General features: G+C 40.0%; 1 protein-coding gene across 13 annotated transcripts in view; it reads left to right on the plus strand.

The window, feature by feature from the left end:
- Nucleotides 1-24,194, plus strand: part of IMMT (inner membrane mitochondrial protein) — a 52,400-nt gene that overhangs the window by 18,892 nt on the left and 9,314 nt on the right. Inside the window, exons 4-11 of one of the 13 annotated variants that reach the window (XM_039480247.2) lie at nt 3,847-3,958; nt 6,306-6,443; nt 6,782-6,874; nt 9,572-9,708; nt 14,306-14,409; nt 16,452-16,587; nt 17,742-17,871; nt 22,865-22,879. In XM_039480247.2, coding sequence (XP_039336181.1) covers nt 3,847-3,958; nt 6,306-6,443; nt 6,782-6,874; nt 9,572-9,708; nt 14,306-14,409; nt 16,452-16,587; nt 17,742-17,871; nt 22,865-22,879 — 865 coding nt within the window. Of the gene's footprint in view, nt 1-3,846; nt 3,959-6,305; nt 6,444-6,778; nt 6,883-9,571; nt 9,709-14,305; nt 14,410-16,451; nt 16,588-17,741; nt 17,887-22,864; nt 22,880-24,194 lie in introns of those variants that run through there. The other 12 variants (XM_039480244.2, XM_039480257.2, XM_039480263.2 and 9 more) reach the window with 12 other exon arrangements.

Raw genomic sequence — 24,194 nt, forward strand, 5'->3', positions numbered from 1 at the left:
TGACTAGTCTTCTGCATCATTTATTCTTCTGTATGGACTTTGAAATGTCCATACTGGCTGAGGGAGATAATATTGCAGCTTCATAAGTCAAGGAACAGAATCCTGTGGATTTATTCTAAAATCTTGGATCTATTTTAAGCTGCATGACCCAGGAGAAATAGCTGGAAGCTGTTCTAGGAGCATGGAGTACAGTTGAAAAATTCAGAGCAGCGTTCTTTTCTCAGTTGACGTGACTTCAGATGTCATTCTTTGTAGTTTAATCCTTTATTTCTCCAAATAGCCTTGGCCTCTCTTCACTCCACTTTAGCTACTTTGCAGAACATTTCCACTTAATAACTCAGCATATTTATACTACACCAACTCCACACTTACACTACTCCTGATGTACTGTTTTGTGTTAAAGATGGTACCAAGCTGTCCAGTGTAGCTAGGCCAGAATTCTTAGATTCATTACAGGTTACCCATAGTTTGTTAGCTGTCTTACCTTATTTAATCTCCTTCTTGTATTACCACTATCCCTACCCCTTCATATTCAAATTGTCTTCTGAACTAGGCCTGTTGCTCTCCATGCATAGTCTTTCTCATCTTCCTCCCAGTCTCCATCCCACTAGATCTCTGCCTCCTAACAGAATCTGGGTCATCCTCCTGTCAATACCAGATAATCTTCTAAAAGAAGTGCTATGATATTTTCATGATAACACCTATTAGTGTACTTTCAAATATTTCCTATTATTTAAAAGTCGGAAGACCATAGGATGTAAAAACTAGAGAAATCTTAAGAGACTGTCTCATGCTCTGAATAAGGAATACGAAGCCAGGAGTGCTTAAATGTTAGGCTAGGTACTGGCCACTGGGGACCTTTATTTCTGTAGTTTGTGGTCTTTGCTAGCTTTTAAGTTGATATTCAGTACCCTTGGTGGCAATCTGGCACTTGTTTACCTTTGCAGCCTTATCTCTGGGTCCTACACATAAGCCCTTAGCTCTATACCAGTTGCCCTTCATTACAGATATGTCTGTGCTTTCTGTTTATTCATTTATTCAACCAGTGTTAATCAAGTGATTATTATGTTACAGGCACTGTTCCAAGGGCCATGGTTAAAGAGAGAACTCACCTAAGATCCCTTTCATTGGCACAAGTTTTTTCAGGATGGTTTCCTACCCAGAATGACTTCCTTTCCATTTGCCCATTAATGTTCTCCTCAAGGGCATCATCCTACACTGCAGACCTAAGTTAATTTTCTCACCTCTGAAGTATAACAGCAGTTAGTGTTTTTATTATTATTTTATTTTATTTTTTTTTACCATTTATTCAAGCACTCTGTTCTGTTAAACATTGTGTCAACTTGTTGCTTGTGCATTTTATTTCATAGTAACCTTTTTTTTTTTTTTTTTTTGGAGACAGAGTCTTGCTCTGTTGCCCAGGCTTGAGTGCAGTGGCACAATCTCAGTTCACTGCAACCTCTGCCTCCCAAGTTCAAGTGATTCTCCTGCCTCAGCCTCCCAGGTAGCTGAGACTACAGTCCTGTGCCTCCCCACCTGGCTAATTTTTTGTATTTTTAGTAGAGACAGGTTTCACAGTGTTAGCCAGGATGGGCTTGATCTCCTGACTTCGTGATTCACCTTCCTTGGCCTTCCAAAGTGCCGGGATTACAGGTGTGAGCCACTGCGCCTGTCACTTGGTAACCTTTTTAACGGCAACATGATTTGTTATAACATTGTCTTTGTATTTAACTGTCCATGCATAAAATCTTTTTGTTGGACATGGAATAATGCCTAAATGATTCCAAATGTTATATTCATGGATAGAACTTCATATCATAAAAATGTCATTTCTCTCAAATATATATGTATGTCATTAAAGATAATACCAAGGTAGTACCAAATATATATTAAGATAGTACCAAATATATATAACATACATATATATGAGAGAAATGTATATATTTGAGAGGAATGATGTTTTTATGGTGTGTCTATACACACAACTTTAGTAAGAATTTGAGTGAATTTTTCTAGATGATGAGGAACCAGTTAATGCACTGTTAATGTTCATATGGAGAAATTAATGATGTACAAGACTACTCAAGAATATTTTGAAAAGGGGATGAGGGGGGTGCTTTTCTAGATACTGACGTTTTTATACTGCTCTTTTAATAAAATAAAGTTGGGACACAGGAAAAGAAATTAGAGGAATAGAACAACTGAATTTGGAAATAGATCACACACACACTTTTACTGTGAGAATGTGAGTCACTAGAACCTTAAGTGAAAGTGATCTGTTAACATCTGTTAAGAATATACAACCCTGGCCGGGCACAGTGGCTCACACCTGTAAATCCTAGCACTTTCGGAGGCCGAGGTGGGTCAGGAGTTCAAGACCAGCCTGGCCAACATAACAAAACCCTGTCTCTACTAAAAATACAAAAATCAGCCAGAAGTGGTGGTGGGCGCCAGTAATCCCAGCTACTCCGAAGGCTGAAGCAGGAGAATCACTTGAACCCAAGAGGTAGAGGTTGCAGTGAGCTGAGATTGTGCTACTGCACTCCAGCAAGACTCCGTGTCAAAAAATACACACACACACACACACACACACACACACGCACACACACACAAACAAACACCCTTTGACCTAGCAGTTCCTCTTCTGGGAAACTATCCCATAGATGTCACACTATGGTGCTTTTCGTTTAAACGGACAGGGATGGTTGTTCATTGCTTTGTTTGTAGCAACAAAGCAAAACAAAACAGGAAACAACTTGAATGACTATAGAGGAGTTGACCAAATTATGGGAAATCGGTACATGAAGATATTATGCAACTACAAATAATTTATTGACCTGAAGGAGAAGGTCTGTGGTACAGTATTAAATGAAAGAAAGAGCAAGTTGCAAGGTAATTTGTATAATCCTATTTTGGTTTAAGGAAGTGAAACATCGTTTATGTGTATGTATTTGAGCTTTTGCTCGGGAGTAGAAGGATGGATTACAGGCTATTAGCAGTGGCTACCTGAGAGAGTGGAAAGGGAAAGAAGCAATGAAGAGGCAAGTTACAGCCACTGATGTATCTTGGTATTATTTTGCTTGTTACAGTAAACATTCATCATTCAAAAATAATATTTTAATGAAAATGGGAATAATTCTAGTTTCTGGTAGTGACAAAATTCAGAACCATCTCTGTTATGTTTAAGTAGTCATGTTAGGGATATCTTTGAGTCCTACTGCCAAGTTAGGGCAAAAAGTCGAATAACATACGTGGAAATAAAAGTAAAAGTAATTTTCTCTGGCACATCATCTGGCAACCCTCTTAAATGAACAGTGTCTTAAACTTAGGGCAGGCAATAATTGGGAAAGAGGAAAGCAAGCATTACTTACAAATTGATCGTTTATCTTATTGTGTAGTTGCATGAATCCTAGAGATCGAAGAAACAAAAAATTCATTTGTATTTTTACTCAGAGCCTTTAATAATCATTTGATTCTAATTGAATGTATACAGAAGACATGATAATTTGATTTAGAAAGGAAATGATAATAGTCTTCTTAATACTGTGTAAGTACAAGGAATGATGTTTAATGAGAAGATCATGTGTCATGGACTTTATTGGTCACCCTAATAGAAGCCTTCATTACTACTAAAATACGGGCTGGTCGTTTGGAATGAAATCTTTGGACTGCACTTTTTTAGTAATGGTGGTTTTTCTCAACTATATTTATAAAAATACATATGTCGTAAAGTGTTGATAACTTTATGTTAAAAGCCTGAAAGACTTGACATTTGAAATACTGCAAATTACTGTACCCTTTTAAAAAATAGTATATCTGAAATGTTAAATGTTTTTTATTTCCAAGATTCAGTCTGGTCCACTAAAAATCTCTAGTGTATCAGAAGTAATGAAAGAATCTAAACAGCCTGCCTCACAACTCCAAAAACAAAAGGGAGATGCTCCAGCTTCAGCAACAGGTACTTAAATATTTAGAACCATCCTTTTTAAATTATAGGTAAATCTCTTCACCAATTCTTTATCCTCTCTTTCGTACTGATGAAACTGTCTTGCTTTTATCCCTGCAGATAGTTTTTGACTTCAGAAACTACCAGTCACCCCACCCTAATTTACAGTACTTGCCTGTTGAACTCTAACCTGTTCAGTATACATTTGAACTTCTTATGTTTCTCCTTAGTTACATCTGTCCTTGGTTAAGTCACCAGACTTTCTTTAATTCAGCAGATATTTACTGTCTTTTCTGTGCCAGACATTCTTGTAAGCATTGGGGAAATAGCCATGAACAATACAGTTAAAACTTTTTTTTTCAGCTGATATTTCTTGGTTGGATGAGGAAAGGGAATAAACAAGTAAAAAGCATAGGATGTCAGACATTATGGGAGGGAATACTGCAGTTTTAAATGGAGTGTGTAAGGAATGCCTTACCTGAAAGGGGTTATCTGAGCAACGGTTAGAAAGAGATAAGGGGAGTAAGTCATGTAAAAGGGTGGTGGGGAAAAGCATCCCAGGCAGCAAGCTTAGCTGGTGTAGAGGCTCAACATACTCAAGCAAAGGGTAATGAGGCTGGAGTGAATTGATTAAGGGGAGAACAGGAGCATATGAGGTCAGAGAGGGAGCAAAAAGCTTATTGTAGCAGTCCTTGGAAGCCATTGTAAGAATTTTGTTTTAGGCCGGTTCCAGGGGCTCATGCCTGTAATCCCAGAACTTTGGAAAGCGAAGGCGGGAGGATTGCTTAAGCGCAGGAGCTTGAAAGCAGCCTGGGCAACATAGCAAGATTCTGTTGCTATAAAAAATTAAAAATCAACGGGGCATGGTGGTGCACGCCTGTAATCCCAGCACTCGGGAGGGAGGAACACTTCAGCCCAGGAGGTAGAGGCTGCAGTGAGCTGTGATTGTACAACTGCAGTCCAGCCTGGGTGACAGGGCAAGACCGTCTCAAACAAACAAAAAAATTGTTTTATATTCTGAGTGGGATGGGAAGAGAATGTTGAGCCAGGGGATTGATAATTGACTTTTACTTTAAAACTAAGGCCCAGCACAATGGCTCACACCTGTAATCCTAGCACTTTGAGAGGCTGATGAGGGAGGATCACTTGAGCCTAGGCATTTGAAACCAGCCTGTGCAAGAGAGGCAGACCCTGTCTCTACAAAAGAAATAAAAAATTAGCCAAGTTTGATGGTGCACACCTGTAGTCCCAGCTACATACCAGAGGCTGAGGTGGGAGTGTTGCTTGTGCCTGGGAGATCGAGGTTGCAGTGAGCTATGATAGTGCCACTTTACTCCAGCCTAGGCAACAGAGTGCAACCTTGTCTGAAAAAAAGAAAAAATATATACATGTGTATCATACTGCACACACACAGTATTGATTGACTGATTGATTTGATTGATAGAGATGGGGTCTTGCTCTGTTGGTCAAGTTGGTCTTGGCCTCAAGCAGTCCTTCCACCTTGGCCTCCCAAAGTGCCAAAAATATATGTATGTCTTTTAACTGAGTTCTGTTCTTGTTCACTCTGACCTTTCATCTTTGTGTTTAAAACTGTACTTTTTCCTGCTCACATGTCTTCTACCACTCTTCAAAGCAATTACAAAATATTCTTTGTTTAGTTGCTTTCTTTTGTCTGTCTTCCTCATTAACAGACTCTTTTTCCTTTGTTATTCTTCTTCTATGTTATCTAAATGTCCACTTCTTGTATGTTAATATTTAATATTACTAAAAGCCTTGCCTGGAAATAATGATGGTTAAAATGCAGGTGGATGCAGACAGGACTTCTTAATTTTGTTCTTACTCAACCATTGTCTATTTTTTTTTTTTTTTTTTTTTGAGACGGAGTTTTGCTCTTGTTACCCAGGCTGGAGTGCAATGGCACGATCTCGGCTCACTGCAACCTCTGCCTCCTGGGTTCAGGCAATTCTCCTGCCTCAGCCTCCTGAGTAGCTGGGATTACAGGCACGTGCCACCATGCCCAGCTAATTTTTTGTATTTTTAGTAGAGACGGGGTTTCACCATGTTGACCAGGATGGTCTTGATCTCTTGACCTCGTGATCCACCCGCCTCGGCCTCCCAAAGTGCTGGGATTACAGACTTGAGCCACCACGCCCGGCCCAACCATTGTCCATTTTGTGTGAGTTTACATATGCAGTAGTCATTGCTCCCGTTTGTGTGTTATTCAAACATGCGGCAGTACAAATATTTGTGTCTTCCTATTTGAATCAGTTGTGAAGTGGGTGGTGCTGGTAGTAAATTCCTTTGTGTTTCTCTGTTAACCCTGGAAAGTATAAATACCATGAGTAACATATATTTATAGCACCTACAGAAGCAGCTCAAATTATTTCTGCAGCAGGTGATACACCGTCGGTCCCAGCCCCTGCAGTTCAGCATGAGGAATCTTTAAAAACTGATCACCCTGAAATTGGTGAAGGAAAACCCACACCTGCACTTTCAGGTAATTTAATTATTTACATTTGCTCTTTTATGCATGATATGCTCATCAGAACTACTTAATGCCTAGGCAACACCTAGACACTATGTATACATTTACACTAGCTTCAGGTTTTCAGACTGTCTTAGGAAGTTTTTAAAAATTTGAAAGTTCTAATACATCTTTTTAGACAAGGAGATTAAAAGTGGGTTCCTATTTCTTCATTTTGGAATCATTAAGAGTAATGATACGGTTTTAGAATTCTTACCACAAAAATGCCCTGCATTGCTATAACTGGCCAGTACAAATGATGGTGTTTTTCTGAAATTTGATTTCCTCTTATTTACTTTTGCTGCAAGAAGAAGCATCTTCATCTTCTATAAGGGAGCGACCACCTGAAGAAGTTGCAGCTCGCCTTGCACAACAGGAAAAACAAGAACAAGTTAAAATTGAGTGTATGTAAACCAAGCAGCTTCTTAAGGATTTTGAGTCATCTCCCAGTTGCTCTCTTCTTAAACTGTCAGCACAAGTTTGTCATCTACCAGCTAGTTGTGGTTTCTTTTGTTGGCTAGGTTGTTTTTCCTCTAAATCTGATTGGTTCACATCTGGCTCTGCCACTCACTAGTTGTGTGAGCTTGGGCAAGTTATTTAGCCTCTCTGTCTTCATTTCCTCATTGATTGATTCACCACCTTCATTTCATCTAAATTTCTTTTACCCAAGTGACAAAAGACTATTCTTAGTGTGTGGTTGGTGAAAATTCCAAATAATACTAAAGATTAGATTAGTGCTAAAGATTCTTTATACTCTGGGAAACAGAAATTGATTACTTATGTTTTAGCAGCTTGCCTGAAAGTCCTTTATTTATTTTTTTGAGACAGGGTCTTTCTCTGTCACCCAGGCTGGAGTGCAGTGGCGCTATTGTGGCTCACTAAGCCTTAACCTCCCAGGTCCAAGCCATCCTCCCACCTTAGCCTCCTATGTAGCTGGGACTACAGGCATGTACCACTATGCTTGGCTAATTTTTTTTTTTAAGTTTTTATAGAGATGGGCATCTCATTATGTTGTCTAGACTGATGTTATACTCCTGGGCTCAAGTGGTCCTTCCACTTTGGCCTCCCGTAGTGCTGGGATTACAGGCGTGAGCCACTGTACCCAGCTCTAAGAGTCTTTTATTAATAATTGTTAATCTTGTAAATTTACTTGTTGGAATCAGAATGGCTTACACTGCCTTATCACTTAGCCTCTGGACTCTAGTAGTTCTAGTAGTGCTCTTATCTGACACTGGTAGGGCATGGAATGTTCTGTGCATTGGTGGTTTCCAGCTAACAAGCCTATTCTTTTTTAACTTTCAATTTTACTTTTTTTTTTTTTTTTTTTAAGAGATGGGCTCTCACTATGTTGGTCAAGGTAGTGTTGGACTCTTGGCCTCAAGAAATCCTCCTACTTTGACCTCCCAAAGTGCTTGGATTATAGACATGAGCTACTACACCTGGCCAAGTTTTTTATTATTATTATTATTATTATTATTATTATTTTTGCTGTCTTCGGTAGGTCAGGATTAAGTTTTTGGATAGTTTAAAAAAGATAATAGATGCTTAAAAATTTTTATTTCTGTCTTAAAGCACATGTAACATAATTTTTTGTATTGTGCTATATGTTAATGTCTCTGGAGGTCATGGGATGTAGCTTTTTTGCTGGTCAGAGAGTTGTTTAAGTACTCACAGCAGCTATTTATAGTTTTTTGATCTCCTCAACATTTGTTTTGTTCCTGTTTCCCTTGTAATGTGGTGGTTCTGTCCTATTCTGAGGAGCCAAATTTCTTAGAATCGTATAAACCAGTAGAAGACACAGAATGAGCATAGGTGTCATTCTCTGCCTATGGCATTAGTTTTACTACTCGGATTTGGATTTTTGATTTTTTTTTTTTGTATTCTTCTGAGTTCTTGGCTGTCTTACAAATAGTTGAGAATATTTAAAAAATGACTTCTAAGTGAAATATTTCTTTTTTCTTTTAGTCCTATTTTTTTTCTTCACTTTTCACTTGTCTCTCTTTATCATTTATCACACGGGCACTTTGAAATTAAGCTATACATGTAAGATGGAGATGTCTGCTGTTTCAGCTGTTACTTTCTTTGCCCGGTTCCTCTCATCTTTCATTTTGGGCCAAGTGAAAATTTTCAGAATTTTATCTATCACCTCTTATTTTTCTCTCAAACTTAACTTTAAAAATGTACATGCATATGTTTGCATGTGTAACATTTATCAAGGATCAGAATACAGTGACTAGAACTCTGAAGAGGGCTGGAAGCAGCAGGTGCCTTCCAGCAGCCCACTTTCTGTGGCCTCCGTAAAGTGGTTCACAACTACCTGTAGTTGGTGTCTACTGTTCCCTTACGTATGTTGTGAGATCCAAATACCATCGTTTCCCTCCCTTGCCTCCTTCTCTCTTTTTTCCTGCTGCTGTTGTTTCACTTCTATCACTTCTGTCAATTTATTTTTATTTTTTCCTTATTAGCTTTCCTCTTTTATCTTTCTTGCAGAGGTACTGTTTATAGTTCATCTGATTCTGTTTGTTCTTTGCTAGTTTATGCTGCTTTCGCTCAAAATCATCATGTTTTTCTCATTTGTCAAATGTATTTTTTATTTTTGTCATATTTATTACTAGTATTCTCACTAACCTTCTTTCTTCAAATGACCATTTTTTTTTTTTTTTGCATTTTAGTAAATTACCTAAAATTATTCTTTGCTTTACTTTTTGGTATTCCTGAAACAGCATATAGAAATATGATCTTAATAGGTGGTAGCCTCTTGAACATTGGTGTCTGCTATTGAGTCCTTTTGTCCTTCTTTAAATAATTTTGGGGGAAAAAAAAAAAACACTTTTTATTTTGAAAAAGTTTAGATATACATACAAGAAAAAATAGTGTAATAAAGCTTCATAGACTCATCATCCAGACTAAATTGTCAGTATTTTACCATACTTTTAAGTGAAACTTTGATTCCCTAAACTTGAGTCTCATGTATTTTGTTGTTCCTTTTCATATTTTTTTGAGAAATACAATGGAAGGCTCAATAGGAGAACAGCAAAAGTTTCCAGTCATTTATGGAGTTAGGGATTTGTTTAACTGTTCATTTTTTTTTTTTTTTTAAGCTCTAGCCAAGAGTTTAGAAGATGCTCTGAGGCAAACTGCAAGTGTCACTCTGCAGGCTATTGCAGCTCAGAATGCTGCGGTCCAGGCTGTCAATGCACACTCCAACATACTGAAAGCCGCCATGGACAATTCTGAGGTGAGTCCAATGAATGATTAGAAGTTTTTTGGCTGTCATGACTTGTGGGACAAAAAGAAAAAAAAATGGGGTTTGAGAGAAGTATAATATTTAATAGACTGCTTTCTTCCCTATGGTATGGGCTTTCACTAGGCGAAAACAGTCTAGAATAATGATCTTTTTTTGTTTTTGTTGTTTTGAGACGGAGTCTTGCTCTGTTGCCCAGGCAGGAGTGCAGTGGTGCGATCTCAGCACAATGCGACGTTTACCTCTCAGGTTCAAGCAGTTCTCTGCCTCAGCCTCCTGAGTAACTGGGATTACAGGTGCCTGCAACCACGCCCAGCTAATTTTTCTATTTTTAGTAGAGACAGGGTTTGCCATTTTGGCCAGATTGGGTTCACTGACCTCAAGTGATCTGAACCTCCCAAAGTGTTGGAATTGCAGGTGTGAGCCACTGCGCCTGGCCTTAGGATAATTATCTTTAAAAAACTAAAAGGCTGAGTGTGGTGGCTCATGCCTATAATCCCAGCACTTTGGGAGGCCGAGGTGGGTGGATTACGAGGTCAGGAGATCGAAACCTTCCTGGCCAACATGATGAAACCCCATCTCTACTAAAAATATAAAAATTAGCTAGGCATGGTGATGCGTGCCTATAATCTCAGCTACTTGGGAGGCTGAGGCAGGAGAATAGCTTGAACCAGGGAGTAGGAGGTTGCAGTGAGTTGAGATCATGCCACTGCACTCCAGCCTGGTAGACTCTGTCTCAAAAACAAAAAATCCCTGAAAAGCCTTTAAACTTTCAGAATGAATTTTCTACATTGTGCTTTATTTTATCTTACAATACTGATACAAGAATTAGTTAACATTTACTTTCATATTTTAATAGTGCTTAAGCGTTTTTTTTGTTTTCTTTAAAATTGCCGTTTCCATAGATGAACTTTTTAAGGTACTTGTCAGTTGACATGCAGTTTTAAGAAATAATTTGGCCAGGCTCGGTGGCTCACGCCTGTAATCCCAGCACTTTGGGAGGCCGAGGCGGGTGGATCACGAGGTCAAGAGATCGAGACCATCCTGGTCAACATGGTGAAACCCCGTCTCTACTAAAAATACAAAAAATTAGCTGGGCGTGGTGGCGCGTGCCTGTAATCCCAGCTACTTAGGAGGCTGAGGCAGGAGAATTGCCTGAACCCAGGAGACGGAGGTTGTGATGAGCCAAGATCACGCCATTGCACTCCAGCCTGGGTAACAAGAGCGAAACTCCATCTCAAAAAAAAAAAAAAAGAAAGAAAGAAATAATTTGGAGAGAGCCTGTGTTTCCCAAAACACCAGCTATTTGAAATGTTTATGATTATTTAATTTATGCCAAACAATTCAAAGAATGAAATAATATTGATTTTTCAAATATAATACTGGGATTCAATAAATTATTTTATAATTACATTAAGTTATTCAGTATATATAAATGTATCTCTATTCCAAGTCACTTAAGGAGTAATATAAACGTAAAAACATAAAATATAAATCTTAAGGATCAGGATCATTCATGATCAGTAAAGTTACTTTGCCATCATAACTGTAGTTTTTAAAAAAAATTTAAACACACTTTACATAGTTTATGTATATATATTGCAAAACAGTTTAAATTAGACCTCTGATGTTAGTAGAAAGAAAATACAACATTTGAAAACTTAAGGAAAATTCCATTTTATTAAAAGTTCAAGAAAAGTATTTAAATGTCAGAGTTCAGTCAGCAAAGTGGAAACCACACAGGAAATTTAATTTGCTGGTTACAGATAGGGGAAGGCTAGAAGTTGCACGATGTCAGGGTATTAGGTTCAAACCCAAGTAGACCAGTATCCCTCAGAAGGACACAGATTAGAAGCTTTCAATGCCTTGGTGCTACTTGGGTATAAGGCTCCATGAGGGGGTATCTCTGCTCCCCAGTGCACATAATGGGTAGCACATGTCTATTAGACAGTGTAAAATCTATTGCAATCAAGATTTTACAATCTAATGGTAGCAGTTAAGAAATGAGTATTAGCTAATGTACAAAATAATTAGAAAAATGTATGAACATGTGTTTTGAAATGTTAAGAATGACCCAGCTTTCATTTCTTCTAGTACAAGAAGCTGCAGGTGCACATGTAATTCCTAATATATACTGATTAATTTTCTCAAAGCAGTGTTTGTGAAGAGTTGGGTTTGGTAATAGTAGGATTTCGTTTGATTGTAGGGGAACCTGTGTCTGTTACAGGGTAGGTTTTCTTTGGACCTCTGTAAGCAGGAGTACCTTCAACAAGGGTGATAAATTTTGGCCTCCAGATACGTCATTGACATTTACATGATTTGTGAGTCTGTTTAGGTCAGTTATAAAGAGAACTTTTAGTACGAGGTCAGATTCTTCTAACATCATACTCTAGAGTCTTGGAAAAGTTATCATATATGACAGGATATTCATGTGGCCCAAATCAGCATCCTTTTTTTTTTTTTTTTGGAGACAGAGTCTCACTCTGTCATGAGGTTGGAGTGCAGTGGCGCAATATTGGCTCACTGCAACCTCCCCATCCCTGGTTCAAGCAATTTTCCTGCCTCAGCCTCCCTAGTAGTTGGGACTTGTAGTCGCCATCACACCCAGCTAATTTTTATATTTTTAGTAGAGATGGGGTTTCCCCATGTTGGCAGGATGGTCTCGATATCTTGACCTTGTGATCCACCCACCTCAGCCTCCCAAAATGCTGGGATTACAGATGTGAGCCACCAGCCTGGCCTTTTTTTTTTTTTTTTTTTAAAGACAGTTTTGCTCTGTCACCAGGCTGGAGTGCAGTGGCGTGATCTCGGCTTACTGCAGCCTCCAACTCCCAGGTTCAAGTGATTCTCCTGCCTCAGTCTCCCAGGTAGCTGGGACTACTGGTGCCCGCCACGACACCTGGCTAATTTTTGTGTTTTTATTAGGGACAGGGTTTCACTATGTTGGCCAGGCTGGTCTCAAACTCCTGACCTCAAGTGATCCACCTGCCTCTACTTCCCACAATCTAGGATTACAGGTGTAAGCCACAGTGCCTGGCCCCAAATCAGCATCCATTTTTGATGTATTTTATTTGCAAGATGACTAAAGTGGGAATTCACTGAAACATCAACTTTATTATTCACATTATAAGATATACTTTGCAAAATTTTACATAGAACATTTAAAAAGCAGTACGCAAAGAAAAGAAGTACTAATATTTCTTCTAAAAGTAGGGACTTTTATTTTTGGTTTTCTGTTTTTAAGAAATGGGGTGTCTCTATGTTGCCCAGGCTGGAGTGCAGTGGCTATTCACAGGCATGATCCCACTACTGATCAGCATGGGAATTTTGACCTGCTCCGTTTCTGACCTGGGCCGGTTCATCCCTACTTAGGCAACCTGGTGGTCGCCTGCCCCTGGGAGGTTACCATATTGTTGCCAGACTTAACTGCGGACACCTGATAGGCATAGCGCACTGCAGCCCAGAACTCCTGGGCTCAAGCGATCCTCCCACCTCAGTTTCCTGAGTAGCTGGGACTGCAGGCATGCACCACCATACCCAGCTAAACGTAGAAACTCTTTTTTTTTGAGACGGAGTTTCACTCTTGTTACCCAGGCTGGAGTGCAATGGCGCGATCTCGGCTCACTGCAACCTCCGCCTCCTGGTTTCAGGCAATTCTCCTGCCTCAGCCTCCTGAGTAGCTGGGATTACAGGCACACGCCGCCATGCCCAGCTAATTTTTTGTATTTTTAGTAGAGATGGGGTTTCACCATGTTGACCAGGATGGTCTCGATCTCTTGACCTCGTGATCCACCCGCCTCGGCCTCCCAAAGTGCTGGGATTACAGATGTGAGCCACCATGCCCAGCCCTAAGGGAGGTTTTTGACAATAGTTGACTTATACATAGCAAATTAGGGAGGGTTGTTCTTTAGAGTAACATTTAGGAGGAATAAGGACCCTATAAATGTGTAAACCTGCTATTTATCCTTAAACTCTGATTTTGGTTCATAAATTCTTTTGAGAATCTTAAAAAAAACCTCTCCTTAGAAAATGCTTATATGGCCAGGCAGTGGCTCATGCCTGTAATCCTAGCACTTCGGGAGGCCAGGGTGGACAGATTGCAAAATCAGGAGTTCAAGACCAGTCTGGCCAACATGGTGAAATCCTATCTCTACTAAAAATACAAAAATTAGCCGGGCGTGGTGTCACATGCCTATAATCCCAGCTACTTAGGAGGCTGAGGCAGGAGAATTGCTCGAACCTGGGAGGCAGAGGTTGCATTGAACTGAGATCACACCATTGCACTCCAGCTTGGGCTACAGAGCAAGCAAGACTCTGCCTCAAAAAAAAAAAAAAAAAAAAAAAAGCTTTTATGTACTGGACACAAACTTTTTTTTTGAACAATTTTGTGGAAAGACAGTTGATGGGAGATGCATCATGGACTTCACTGCACCAAAACATAAGCCTTAAATTAAGAGTTCTTACTCTGGAGAAAATATAAATTTTCACCTTTGAATTTAATGTCACATGTTTCTGTGTTTAATCTTGTTGGCCTACCATATGACAATAGTAGCAATTATTTATGTTTATGTAATTACAATTTTTTGTTTAGATTGCAGGCGAGAAGAAGTCTGCTCAGTGGCGCACAGTGGAGAGTGCGTTGAAGGAACGCAGAAAGGCAGTAGATGAAGCTGCCGATGCCCTTCTCAAAGCCAAGTAATTACTCATGGACTTTAACAAGTAATTAGGGCCTCCTGGTGGCTTTCTTTGGGCTGGGTTTTCTTTGTATTGTCTGTATAGAGGAGATAGAGAAACCCTTCCCTCCCTTTTCCACCTGTGCTTGTTCTGAATTGGCATTAGGAACTTGTACAAAGGTGTAAAAAGAGAGAAGGAATAAAATATAATTAGGCCAGAGGAGTTCAAGACCAGTCTGACCAACATGGCGAAATATAATATAATTAGGCGAGATTACACACCTGTAATCCCAGTATGTAGAAAGTATGCCACAATCTGTTTGCCTTAACTACCAAAATAATGAGTATGTAATAGGTATGCCACCTTGACCTTGATTCCTGGAAGTCGGCTAAAACTCGGATCAAGCAAACAAACCCAGGTATAAGATCAGCCTCTGCTGGTGGAAACCTACATTTGACTAACGATCATCATCAGCAGTATGGAATCGTTATTTGTCACTCAAAATTTTGCTGTCTTTCTTAAGAAAATATTTATTAGTAGTAGAGAAAGAAGTCTGATAAAACCAGCATATCTTTTTGGAGAGTTAAGGCATTATGCTCATATCACTTTGAGTTCTGTGTTTTACGATGGGTAGACCACAGTCTGTCTGTCTTATGAAACATTGTGAATCGTGAGGGCTCCCTGAGAGCCAGTTAAGTATTTGCTTCGTGAGGTTTTTGGCCTTCTCCTATGCCTTTGCCTTTGGTGGCTCTCTCTGATTGGCTGGGGAGTCAGGTTGATCCTTGCAAGAGCTGCTGTTTATCACGTGCTTGTGATACGGCCAGGCACTAAGTACTTCTCATGAATTACTTCTATTCCTTACATGAAAGTATGTAGGAAATGAGAGGCTGATATGGGAGCTGAATCTGGGGCTGTCTTGTTCTGAAGTCTGGGTCACCTCATATACCATGCTACCTCTCTAATTCACTCTGGTGAATCTAGCTTCTAACCAAGTGTTTTCAGTTGTTGGTGAGAAAAGCTTCTCTGTTTACTAACTACAAAAAAGCATTGATGGGCCGGGCGCGGTGGCTCAAGCCTGTAATCCCAGCACTTTGGGAGGCCGAGGCGGGTGGATCACGAGGTCGAGAGATCGAGACCATCCTGGTCAACATGGTGAAACCCCGTCTCTACTAAAAAACTACAAAAAATTAGCTGGGCATGGTGGCGCGTGCCTGTAATCCCAGCTACTCAGGAGGCTGAGGCAGGAGAATTGCTTGAACCCAGGAGGCGGAGGTTGCGGTGAGCCGAGATCGCGCCATTGCACTCCAGCCTGGGTAACAAGAGCTAAACTCCGTCTCAAAAAAAAAAAAAAAAAAAAAAAAAGCATTGATGCTGGTCCAGAGATAGTGAGTTAGATCAGTTGATCACAGTCAGTTACGGACCAAGCTGCTCGTTCTATTCTTTCCTCCTTTCTCACTATTGCACTTGACTAATCTTAAAAAAAGAGAAAGAAAAAGCAATTACATTTCTTTTTTTTTTTTTGAGATGGAGTTTCACTCTTGTTACCCAGGCTGGAGTGCAATGGCACGATCTCGGCTCACCGCAACCTCCGCCTCCTGGGTTCAGGCAATTCTCCTGCCTCAGCCTCCTGAGTAGCTGGGATTACAGGCACGCACCACCATGCCCAGCTAATTTTTTGTATTTTTAGTAGAGACGGGGTTTCACCATGTTGACCAGGATGGTCTCGATCTCTCGACCTCGTGATCCACCCGCCTTGGCCTCCCAAAGTGCTGGGATTACAGGCTTGAGCCACCGCGCCCGGCATACATTTCTTTCATAGACTTTTCTTTCTTTGTTTTTTAAAAATAAAATAGAGACATGGTCTTCCTTTGTTGCCCTGGCTGGTCTTGAATTCCTGGGCTCAGGTTATCCTCCTGCCTTCGCCTCCCAAAGTGCTGGGATTACAGGCATCAGCCACTGCGCCCGGCCTCTTTCATGGACTTTTAACAATTATATATTGTACAGACATCAAAACTCTAATACAGTTGACAGATTATATTAAATCTTTGTTTGTTGGTTTGCAGAGAAGAGTTAGAGAAGATGAAAAGTGTGATTGAAAATGCAAAGAAAAAAGAGGTCGCTGCGGCCAAGCCTCATATAACTGCTGCAGAGGGTAAACTTCACAACATGATAGTAGATCTGGATAATGTGGTCAAAAAGGTATGTTTCCTAGGTCTTACAGTATTTTGTATTTTAAAATATAATTCCTTTGTCAAAGAATTTTAAGGATTTAGGAAAATAATAAATTCCTACCATCTCCTAATCTTTTCTCCTGCAAAGTAAAAGTATATTAGTTGTTACTATTTTTAAAAATTTGCCATGGCTGGGTGTTGTGATTCACACCTGTAATCCCAGCTGTTTGGCAGGCCTAGGCGGGCAGATCACTTGAGCCTAAGAGTTTGAGACCAGCCTGGGCAACATGGTGAAACCCTGTTTCTACAAAAACCACAAAAAAATTAAATGGGCATGGTGGTGTGCACCTGTAGTCCTAGCTACTTAGGAGACTGAGGTGAGAAGATGGCTTGGGCCTGGGAAGTTGAGGCTGCAGTGAGCTGAGATGGTGCCACTGCATTCCATCCTGGGTGACAGAGTGAGACCTTGTCAAAAAAAAAAAAAAAAAAATTTTTTTTTGCCTTGGATACCAACCAAGTGGATTGTTTTGTATTGTTGATATTTTCTATAATAGCGTTTTTGGTTATGGTTAATGTCACTTGTGAAAATGTTTGTTTTGTAGCAGATCTCCCCCCTGGACTTATATGATTTGTATGGGTAGTTTCTTGTGACTCACAGAAAGGGGAGAGGGGGCATAATAAAATGGGAAAGGGCCTGTCCATGGTATTTGAATAGGAATTAGAAGGAAACAAACAAAGATTATGTTCCATTTTCTGAGCTTCAGATTTCCTTGCACATTTCCAACAAAATGTAAACAAATGAAGAAATACTACTTCTAGGTCTTGGAATGTTTTAATTTAATTTAATTTAATTTTGAGATGGAATCTTGCTCTGTTGCCCAAGCTGGAGTGCAGTGGCGTGATCTTGGCTCACTGCAATCTCTGCCTCAAAGGTTCAAGCTATTTTCTTGCTTCAGCTTCCTAAGTAGTTGGATTAACCATGCCCCAAAATTTTGATATTTTTGGTAGAGACGGGGTTTCACCATGTTGGTCAGGCTAGACTTGAACTCCTGACCTTGTGATCTGCCTGCCTTGGCCTCCCAGAGTGCTAGGATTACAGGTGTGAGCCACCACGCCTGGCCCCTTGGAATGTTTATGGTAATTTTTGTTCAGTTTAACGATATACCCTTTGTATTTGCTCAGGTCCAAGCAGCTCAGTCTGAGGCTAAGGTTGTATCTCAGTATCATGAGCTGGTGGTCCAAGCTCGGGATGACTTTAAACGAGAGCTGGACAGTATTACTCCAGAAGTTCTTCCTGGGTGGAAAGGAATGAGTAAGTACAACTGAAGTAATGTTTTTTTTTTTTATGTTTTAACAACTAATCAGCGAGTCTAAACTTGTAGTCCAAATCCCTCTGGCATGCATATCTCTTTTGTGTACAGTATACTGTTTCAACATTTCATTTTAATCACAGTCATTACAGATGACACATCCGCGACAATATTCCTATAGTTTTAGCTGTGGTGAACATGAGTTCCAGCTAGTGTTTAATTCCATAATCTGTGATTCTGTTCTGTTCTTTGCTACTCTTAAAAAAAAAAAAAAGTTTGGAATTCAAGTGAACTAAAGTGGCATTATAACCTTGATGCTATTGAAATATTATTTATAAGTATTAAAAGACCTTGTTACTTTAAAAGTATTTGTAGTGAATTATTTAAAGCACACCTTATGACTGCTCTATGACAAAAGAACACTTTGTTGAGAATTCACCTAGGGACCCTGCATTAAGCAGGAAATCATCTGTCTGGCTATGCACTTCCTCAAGCCGAGACCACAGGGAACTTAGATGCTGAAGTCGTTACACGGTATAACTATAGTAGTCACATTTCCCTGAAGTTCTGTGACACTACTATCACAGAGATCACCAGTCTCAGCAAAATTAAAATACTGTTTATTTATTTTTTATTATTTCTTGCCTAGGCTGGAGTGCAGTGGTGCAATCTTGTATCGCTGCAACCTCTGCCTCCCGGGTTCAAGCGATCCTCCTGCCTCAGTTTGCCAGGTAGCTGGGATTACAAGAGTGCGACACCACACCCAACTAATTTTTTGTACTTGTTTTTTTTCTTTTCTTTATTTTATTTTATTTTATTTTATTTTTTGTTTTTTTGAGATGAAGTTTTACTCTTGTTGCCCAGGCTGAAGTGCAATGGCGCGATCTTGGCTCACTACAACCTCCGCCTCCTGGGTTCAAGTGATTCTCCTGCTTCAGCCTCCCAAGTAGCTGGGATTACATGCATGAGCCACTGTGCCCGGCCAAGTTTTTGTACTTTTAGTAAAGACAGGGGTTCGCCTGTTGGCCAGGCTGTTCTTGAACTCTTGACCTCAAGTGATCCACCTACCTTGGCCTCACAAAGTACTGGGATTATAGGCGTGAGTCACCACACTTGGCCTAAAATAGTGTTTAAATGCTAGCTAGCATCTATTAGAAAGCAGACTTCTCATGTGATAGGTCTCTCTGTGCTGAAGGTGTCAGGGTTGCATCACAGAACTATGGCTGGTCTAAGGAGCAAAGATAATAAAGACCAACGCAGGGATTTATAATAATTCTGCATAATGGCCACCCAAGGATATTGAATGTCAAGAAGTGGAATTAAGCCTGTCAAAAGATAACTCAAATATTTAGCTCTTTGAATGCAGTTGACTCAGGAGGCAGATGTCAGACTCTTGTCCAGTAAAAAAGTGACAGTACGATTTATGAGAGAGAATAATGTGGAGAAATACAAATTTCAGTCTGGGACCAGTGACTTGTTTAGACACTGAATAGCTACCATCTAGCAAAGAGGGCATTGTGGACCATTCATCCTTGAGAAGGATAAATTTGAGCCATGTTGGCACCATTTCCCTCGTCAGAATTTCTCAAGGGGTTGTCTTTGCTTCGTTGAGGTTACAACTGAAACAGATGTGAGCACCTCAGAGACCTTCCTTGACTATATTCCTCCACAAATCACTCTACCATGTTACCTTATTTTATCTTCCTGAAATTTTTATTCATTGGCTTGTTTGTTGTCTCTGCATTAGGTAGATGTAAGCTCCTTGGCATAAACTTGACATGGTAGGTAGTAGGGAGTCTCCACTAGCTCAAATAAAATGAAATTAGATTGACAGGGCAGGACAAATTTTATTTGTGGAGAGTTACTTACAAGCATTAGCCCTAAGAATTTGCATTCTATCTGTCTTTGGTCTTCCCAGTAGACTAAATTCTACTAATTTTTCCAAGTCAGCTCTGATGTTTTTAATATTTTTTAAAAGACATCTCACTCTGTCGCCAGGCTGGAGTGCAGTGGCACGATCTTGGCTCACTGCAACCTCTGCCTCCTAGGTTCAAGCAATTCTCTTGCCTCAGTCTCCCTAGTAGCTGGAATTATAAGCTTGTGTCACCACACCTGGCTAATTTTTTTATATTTTTAGTAGAGCTGGTGTTTCATCATGTTGGTCAGGTTGGTCTCAAACTCCTGACCTCAAATGATCCGCCCACCTTAGCCTCTGCATCCGGCCAACTATAGCAAAACATTAAACTATTAAACTGTTTCTCAACTGAGGGCATTTTGTCCCTCCCTGGATATTTGGCAATGCTGGGAGACATTTTTGTTTGCCACAACTGGAGGGAGCTACTGGTATTTAGTGGGTGGAGGCCAGACGTGCTGCTAAACATACTGTAGTACACAGAATAGCCCCTCACAGCAGAGAACTGTCTGGACCAGAAGGTCAGTAACACCAAGGTTGAGAAACCTGTGCTAAAGAAAGGTGTCATGTAGAAAGTGAGAGTCCATTGTGGAGCAATCTCTGAATTGTTTCTTATTTGAGTGACCTCCATTTAAATGTTTGCTAATTTATAAAATAGAGTACATATTCACAGTACAAAATTTGAAAGATTCAATTGGCATTTGAGGTTTCCTTCCCACTTACGTGGTTTTCCTCCTCAGGGACAACCCCATTACCGATTTCTTGCTTATTTCTGGAGATAGTCATTATTCCGTGATTATCCCAGCCCTTGGTGGATGTCCTCACTTCTGAAATCAGAACACACTAAGATCTAAACCAAATTTGTTAGTGCCAGTTTGTCTAATGAGGCATTTTGCTCTTAGTATTTTTTTTTTTTTAATTATACTTTAAGTTCTGGGATTGCTCTTAATTATTTCCCCAAAGGACAAATGTCCTGGTGTTGTCCAGTACTCTTTCTGTGTTATCTGTAGCTGAGCAAGTTTCCAAATGTAATACTACCTAGTGGTATTGAGCATTATTTTGTACTAGGCATTGAGTTCTAAGCACTTCACATGTATTAATTGATCTTTCAGCCTTGAAAGATAAATTTTGTTAACCCAATTATTTAAATGAGAAAACTGGGGCAGAAAAGTAATTTGCGCAAGGTTGGGGTAGGGCTGGGATTTCTTTCTCCCCCACTAGCCTCACTGTTCCCTGCCTGAATGATTTGTATCAGCAGCATGGGATTCCCTTTTGGCCTTTTGAGAAGAGGAATGATGTAACTATAATGAGGAGAAAAATTTATTTTTATATGAGATTGATAGTGCGGGAGGGAGTGATGTTTAGTTGGTTGATGTTTAGACCCCCTTGGATGAAAAATACCTGTCTTTGGGCTTGTTGTATCCAAAGGTTATTAAGAAGGTCAGGACTGGCTGGGTGCAGTGGCTCATGTCTATAATCCCAGCACTTTGGGAGGCTGAGGCGAATGGATCACCTGAGGTTAGGAGTTCAAGACCAGCCTGGCCAATATGGTGAAACCCTGTCTCTACTAAAAATGCAAAAATTAGTCAAGCATGGTGGTACACATCTGTAGTCCCAGCTATTCAGGAGGCCAAGGCAAGAGAATCACTTGAACCTGGAAAGTGGAGGTTACAGTAAGTGGAGATCATGCCACTACACTCCAGCCTGGGCAACAGAGCAAGACTCTGACTCAAAAAAAAAAAAGAAGGTCAGACAGTGCTGACCAGGGTGTTGAGTACCTCATCCTGGGAGGCAGTAGCTGAGACTGGCTATAGTCCCCCTCTCCTGTCACATGGTCACACTTTTGTTGGTACTTGTGATCATGGGGGGTGGGGGGGGGACATCATTCAAATTATGTAGAATGCCATTTTTTCCTCTTACTGTCAAATCAGGCCATTGTAGTTCTTTGTTTAATTTGCACAGATTAAATGAAAATTTAGTATGAATTCACTGTTTTAAAATTTCCAAAGAAAAAATGAATTTATTAAGTATTTGAAATGTTGAAAGAGGACTGGTACTGAGAACAGAGAGTCAAAACTATGATTTAGTAAAATACTCTGTGAACTAATGAAAATGGGAGAGATAAAAGACAATTATAGTTTCTATGAAATCTTTAAGTTGAGGCCAGGTGCGGTGGCTCACACCTATAATCCCAGCACTTTAGGTGGCTGAGCCAGGTGGATCATTTGAGGTAAGGAGTTCAAGACCAGCCTGGCCAACATGGTGAAACCCGTCTCCACTAAAAATACAAAAATTAGCTATGCATGGTGGTAGGCACCTGTAGTCCCAGCTACTCAGAAGGCTGAGGCAGGAGAATCGCTTGAGCCCAGGAGGCAGAAGTTGCAGTGAGCCTAAATTGCACCACTGCACTCTAGCCTGGGCAACAGAGCGAGACAGTCTCAAAAAAATAAAAAGAAGAAAAAATGTTTAAGTTGCTGGGCACAGTGGCTTGTTCCTGTAATCCCAGCACTTTGGGAGGCTGAGGCAGGTGGATCGCTTGAGCCTGGGAATTTGAGACCAGCCTGGGCAACATGGCAAAACCCCATCTCTATAAAACAATACAAAAATTAGCTGGGTATGGTGGCACACACCTCTGGTCCAAACTACTTGGGAGGCTGAGGTGGGAGGATTACTTGAGCCTAGTAGGTGGAGGTTGCAGTGAGCTGAGATTGAGCCATTGCACTCCAGGCTGGGCGACAGAGGCAGACTGTCTCAAACACACACACACACACACACACACACACACACACACACACATATTAAGTTGATTACTGTGAAACAGAGATAAGTTCTTTAAAACCAAAATCACATTTAATATGAATGATTCTCTTATTTTCTAAAATGTTATTTACCTTGATTTGTCTTGTTTTACAATTCCTTTAAATTTTAGGAAATAGCTCTATCATTTCACTTTCCAGTATTAAAATAGCTTTTCCTGGTACTAGTCTCCGAATCCTTCTGTTTCCTTTTAGATATTTCTGTTTAATGATCAATAATGTATGTGCATCCTTTTTTTTCAAACCGTTTTTCTTTTTCCTTTGTAGGTGTTTCTGACCTAGGTGAGTGTTAATGTATATTTCATGTTTAAAGTCTTTTGTTTTGAATTTTAAAAGACTAGTGTCTTTTTGTTGTGCCTATGATTCTTACGCAAAATATTCTAGATAGATATAAAGTAGAATTATGTCACATGATAAATCTGAATTGGATATTTTTGGCATCCATATGGTCTCAGGAACGAAAATGTTTCATCAAGTGATTTGAATCCTATAGATGTGAAGTGTGTGTGTGTGTGTGTGTGTGTGTGTGTGTGTGTGTGTAAAAAATGAATTTAACTGATTAGAGAATTTCAAACATTAAAAAGTAAGAAGAAAACTAAAGAACTTCCAGGACCATAGTCATCAGCACATGGCCAGTTTTGTCTCATCTGCTCCGACTCTGCCTTAGCTTATATAGAAGCAGACTCAAATATCATGTTCTTTTACTTGTAAATACTTTCAGTATGTTTTAAAAACATAATCACCATACTGTTATTATACCTAAAACTTAGTAACAATTCTCTGTAGTCACCAAATGTCCATTCAGTGTTGAAATATCCCCTGTGGTTTCATAGAATGAGGTTTTACAGTTTTTTATTCAAATCATATGTCGAGTTTAGTCAGTAAATCTCTTGCCCCTTTTTGTTTTTTGCTCTTCAATGTATTTTTTAAGAAATTGAGTCATTAATCATATAGAATTTCCTACATTCTATATTTTGCTGTTGGAGCCATAATTCTTCATCTCAGCCAAAGACCAAGAAGCAATGGAGCCATAATTTTTTTTTTTTTTTTTTGAGACAGGGTCTTGCTCTGTCACCAGGCTGGAGTGCAATGGCACAATTTCAGTTCACTGCAATCTCCACCTCCCAGGTTCAAGCGATTCTTGTGCCTCGGCCTCCTGAGTAGCTGGGATTATAGGCATGTGTCCCCATGCCTAGCTAATTTTTGTATTTTTAGTAGAGAAGGGGTTTCACCATGATGGCCAGGCTGGTCTTAAACTCCTGGCCTAACATGATTCGCCTGTCTTGGCCTCTCAAAGTGCTGGGATTATTGGCATCGGCTGCTGCATCCAGCTGATGGAGCCATAGCCATAATTTTTCTTTCTTTTTTTTTTTTTTTTTTTTTTTTTTTTTTTGAGATGGAGTCTTACTTTGTCACCCAGGCTGGAATGCAGTGGAGTGATCTCTGCTTACTGCAACCTCTGTCTCCTGGATTTAAGCAATTCTCCTACCTCAGCCTCCCGAATAGCGGGGATTACAGGTGCCCACCACCATGCCCAGCGAATTTTTACATTTTTAGTAGAGATGGGGTTTCACCAGTGTTGGCCAGGCTGGTCTTG

This window comes from Saimiri boliviensis, chromosome 1 (assembly GCF_048565385.1).
Source record: "Saimiri boliviensis isolate mSaiBol1 chromosome 1, mSaiBol1.pri, whole genome shotgun sequence".
NCBI lineage: Eukaryota > Metazoa > Chordata > Mammalia > Primates > Cebidae > Saimiri > Saimiri boliviensis.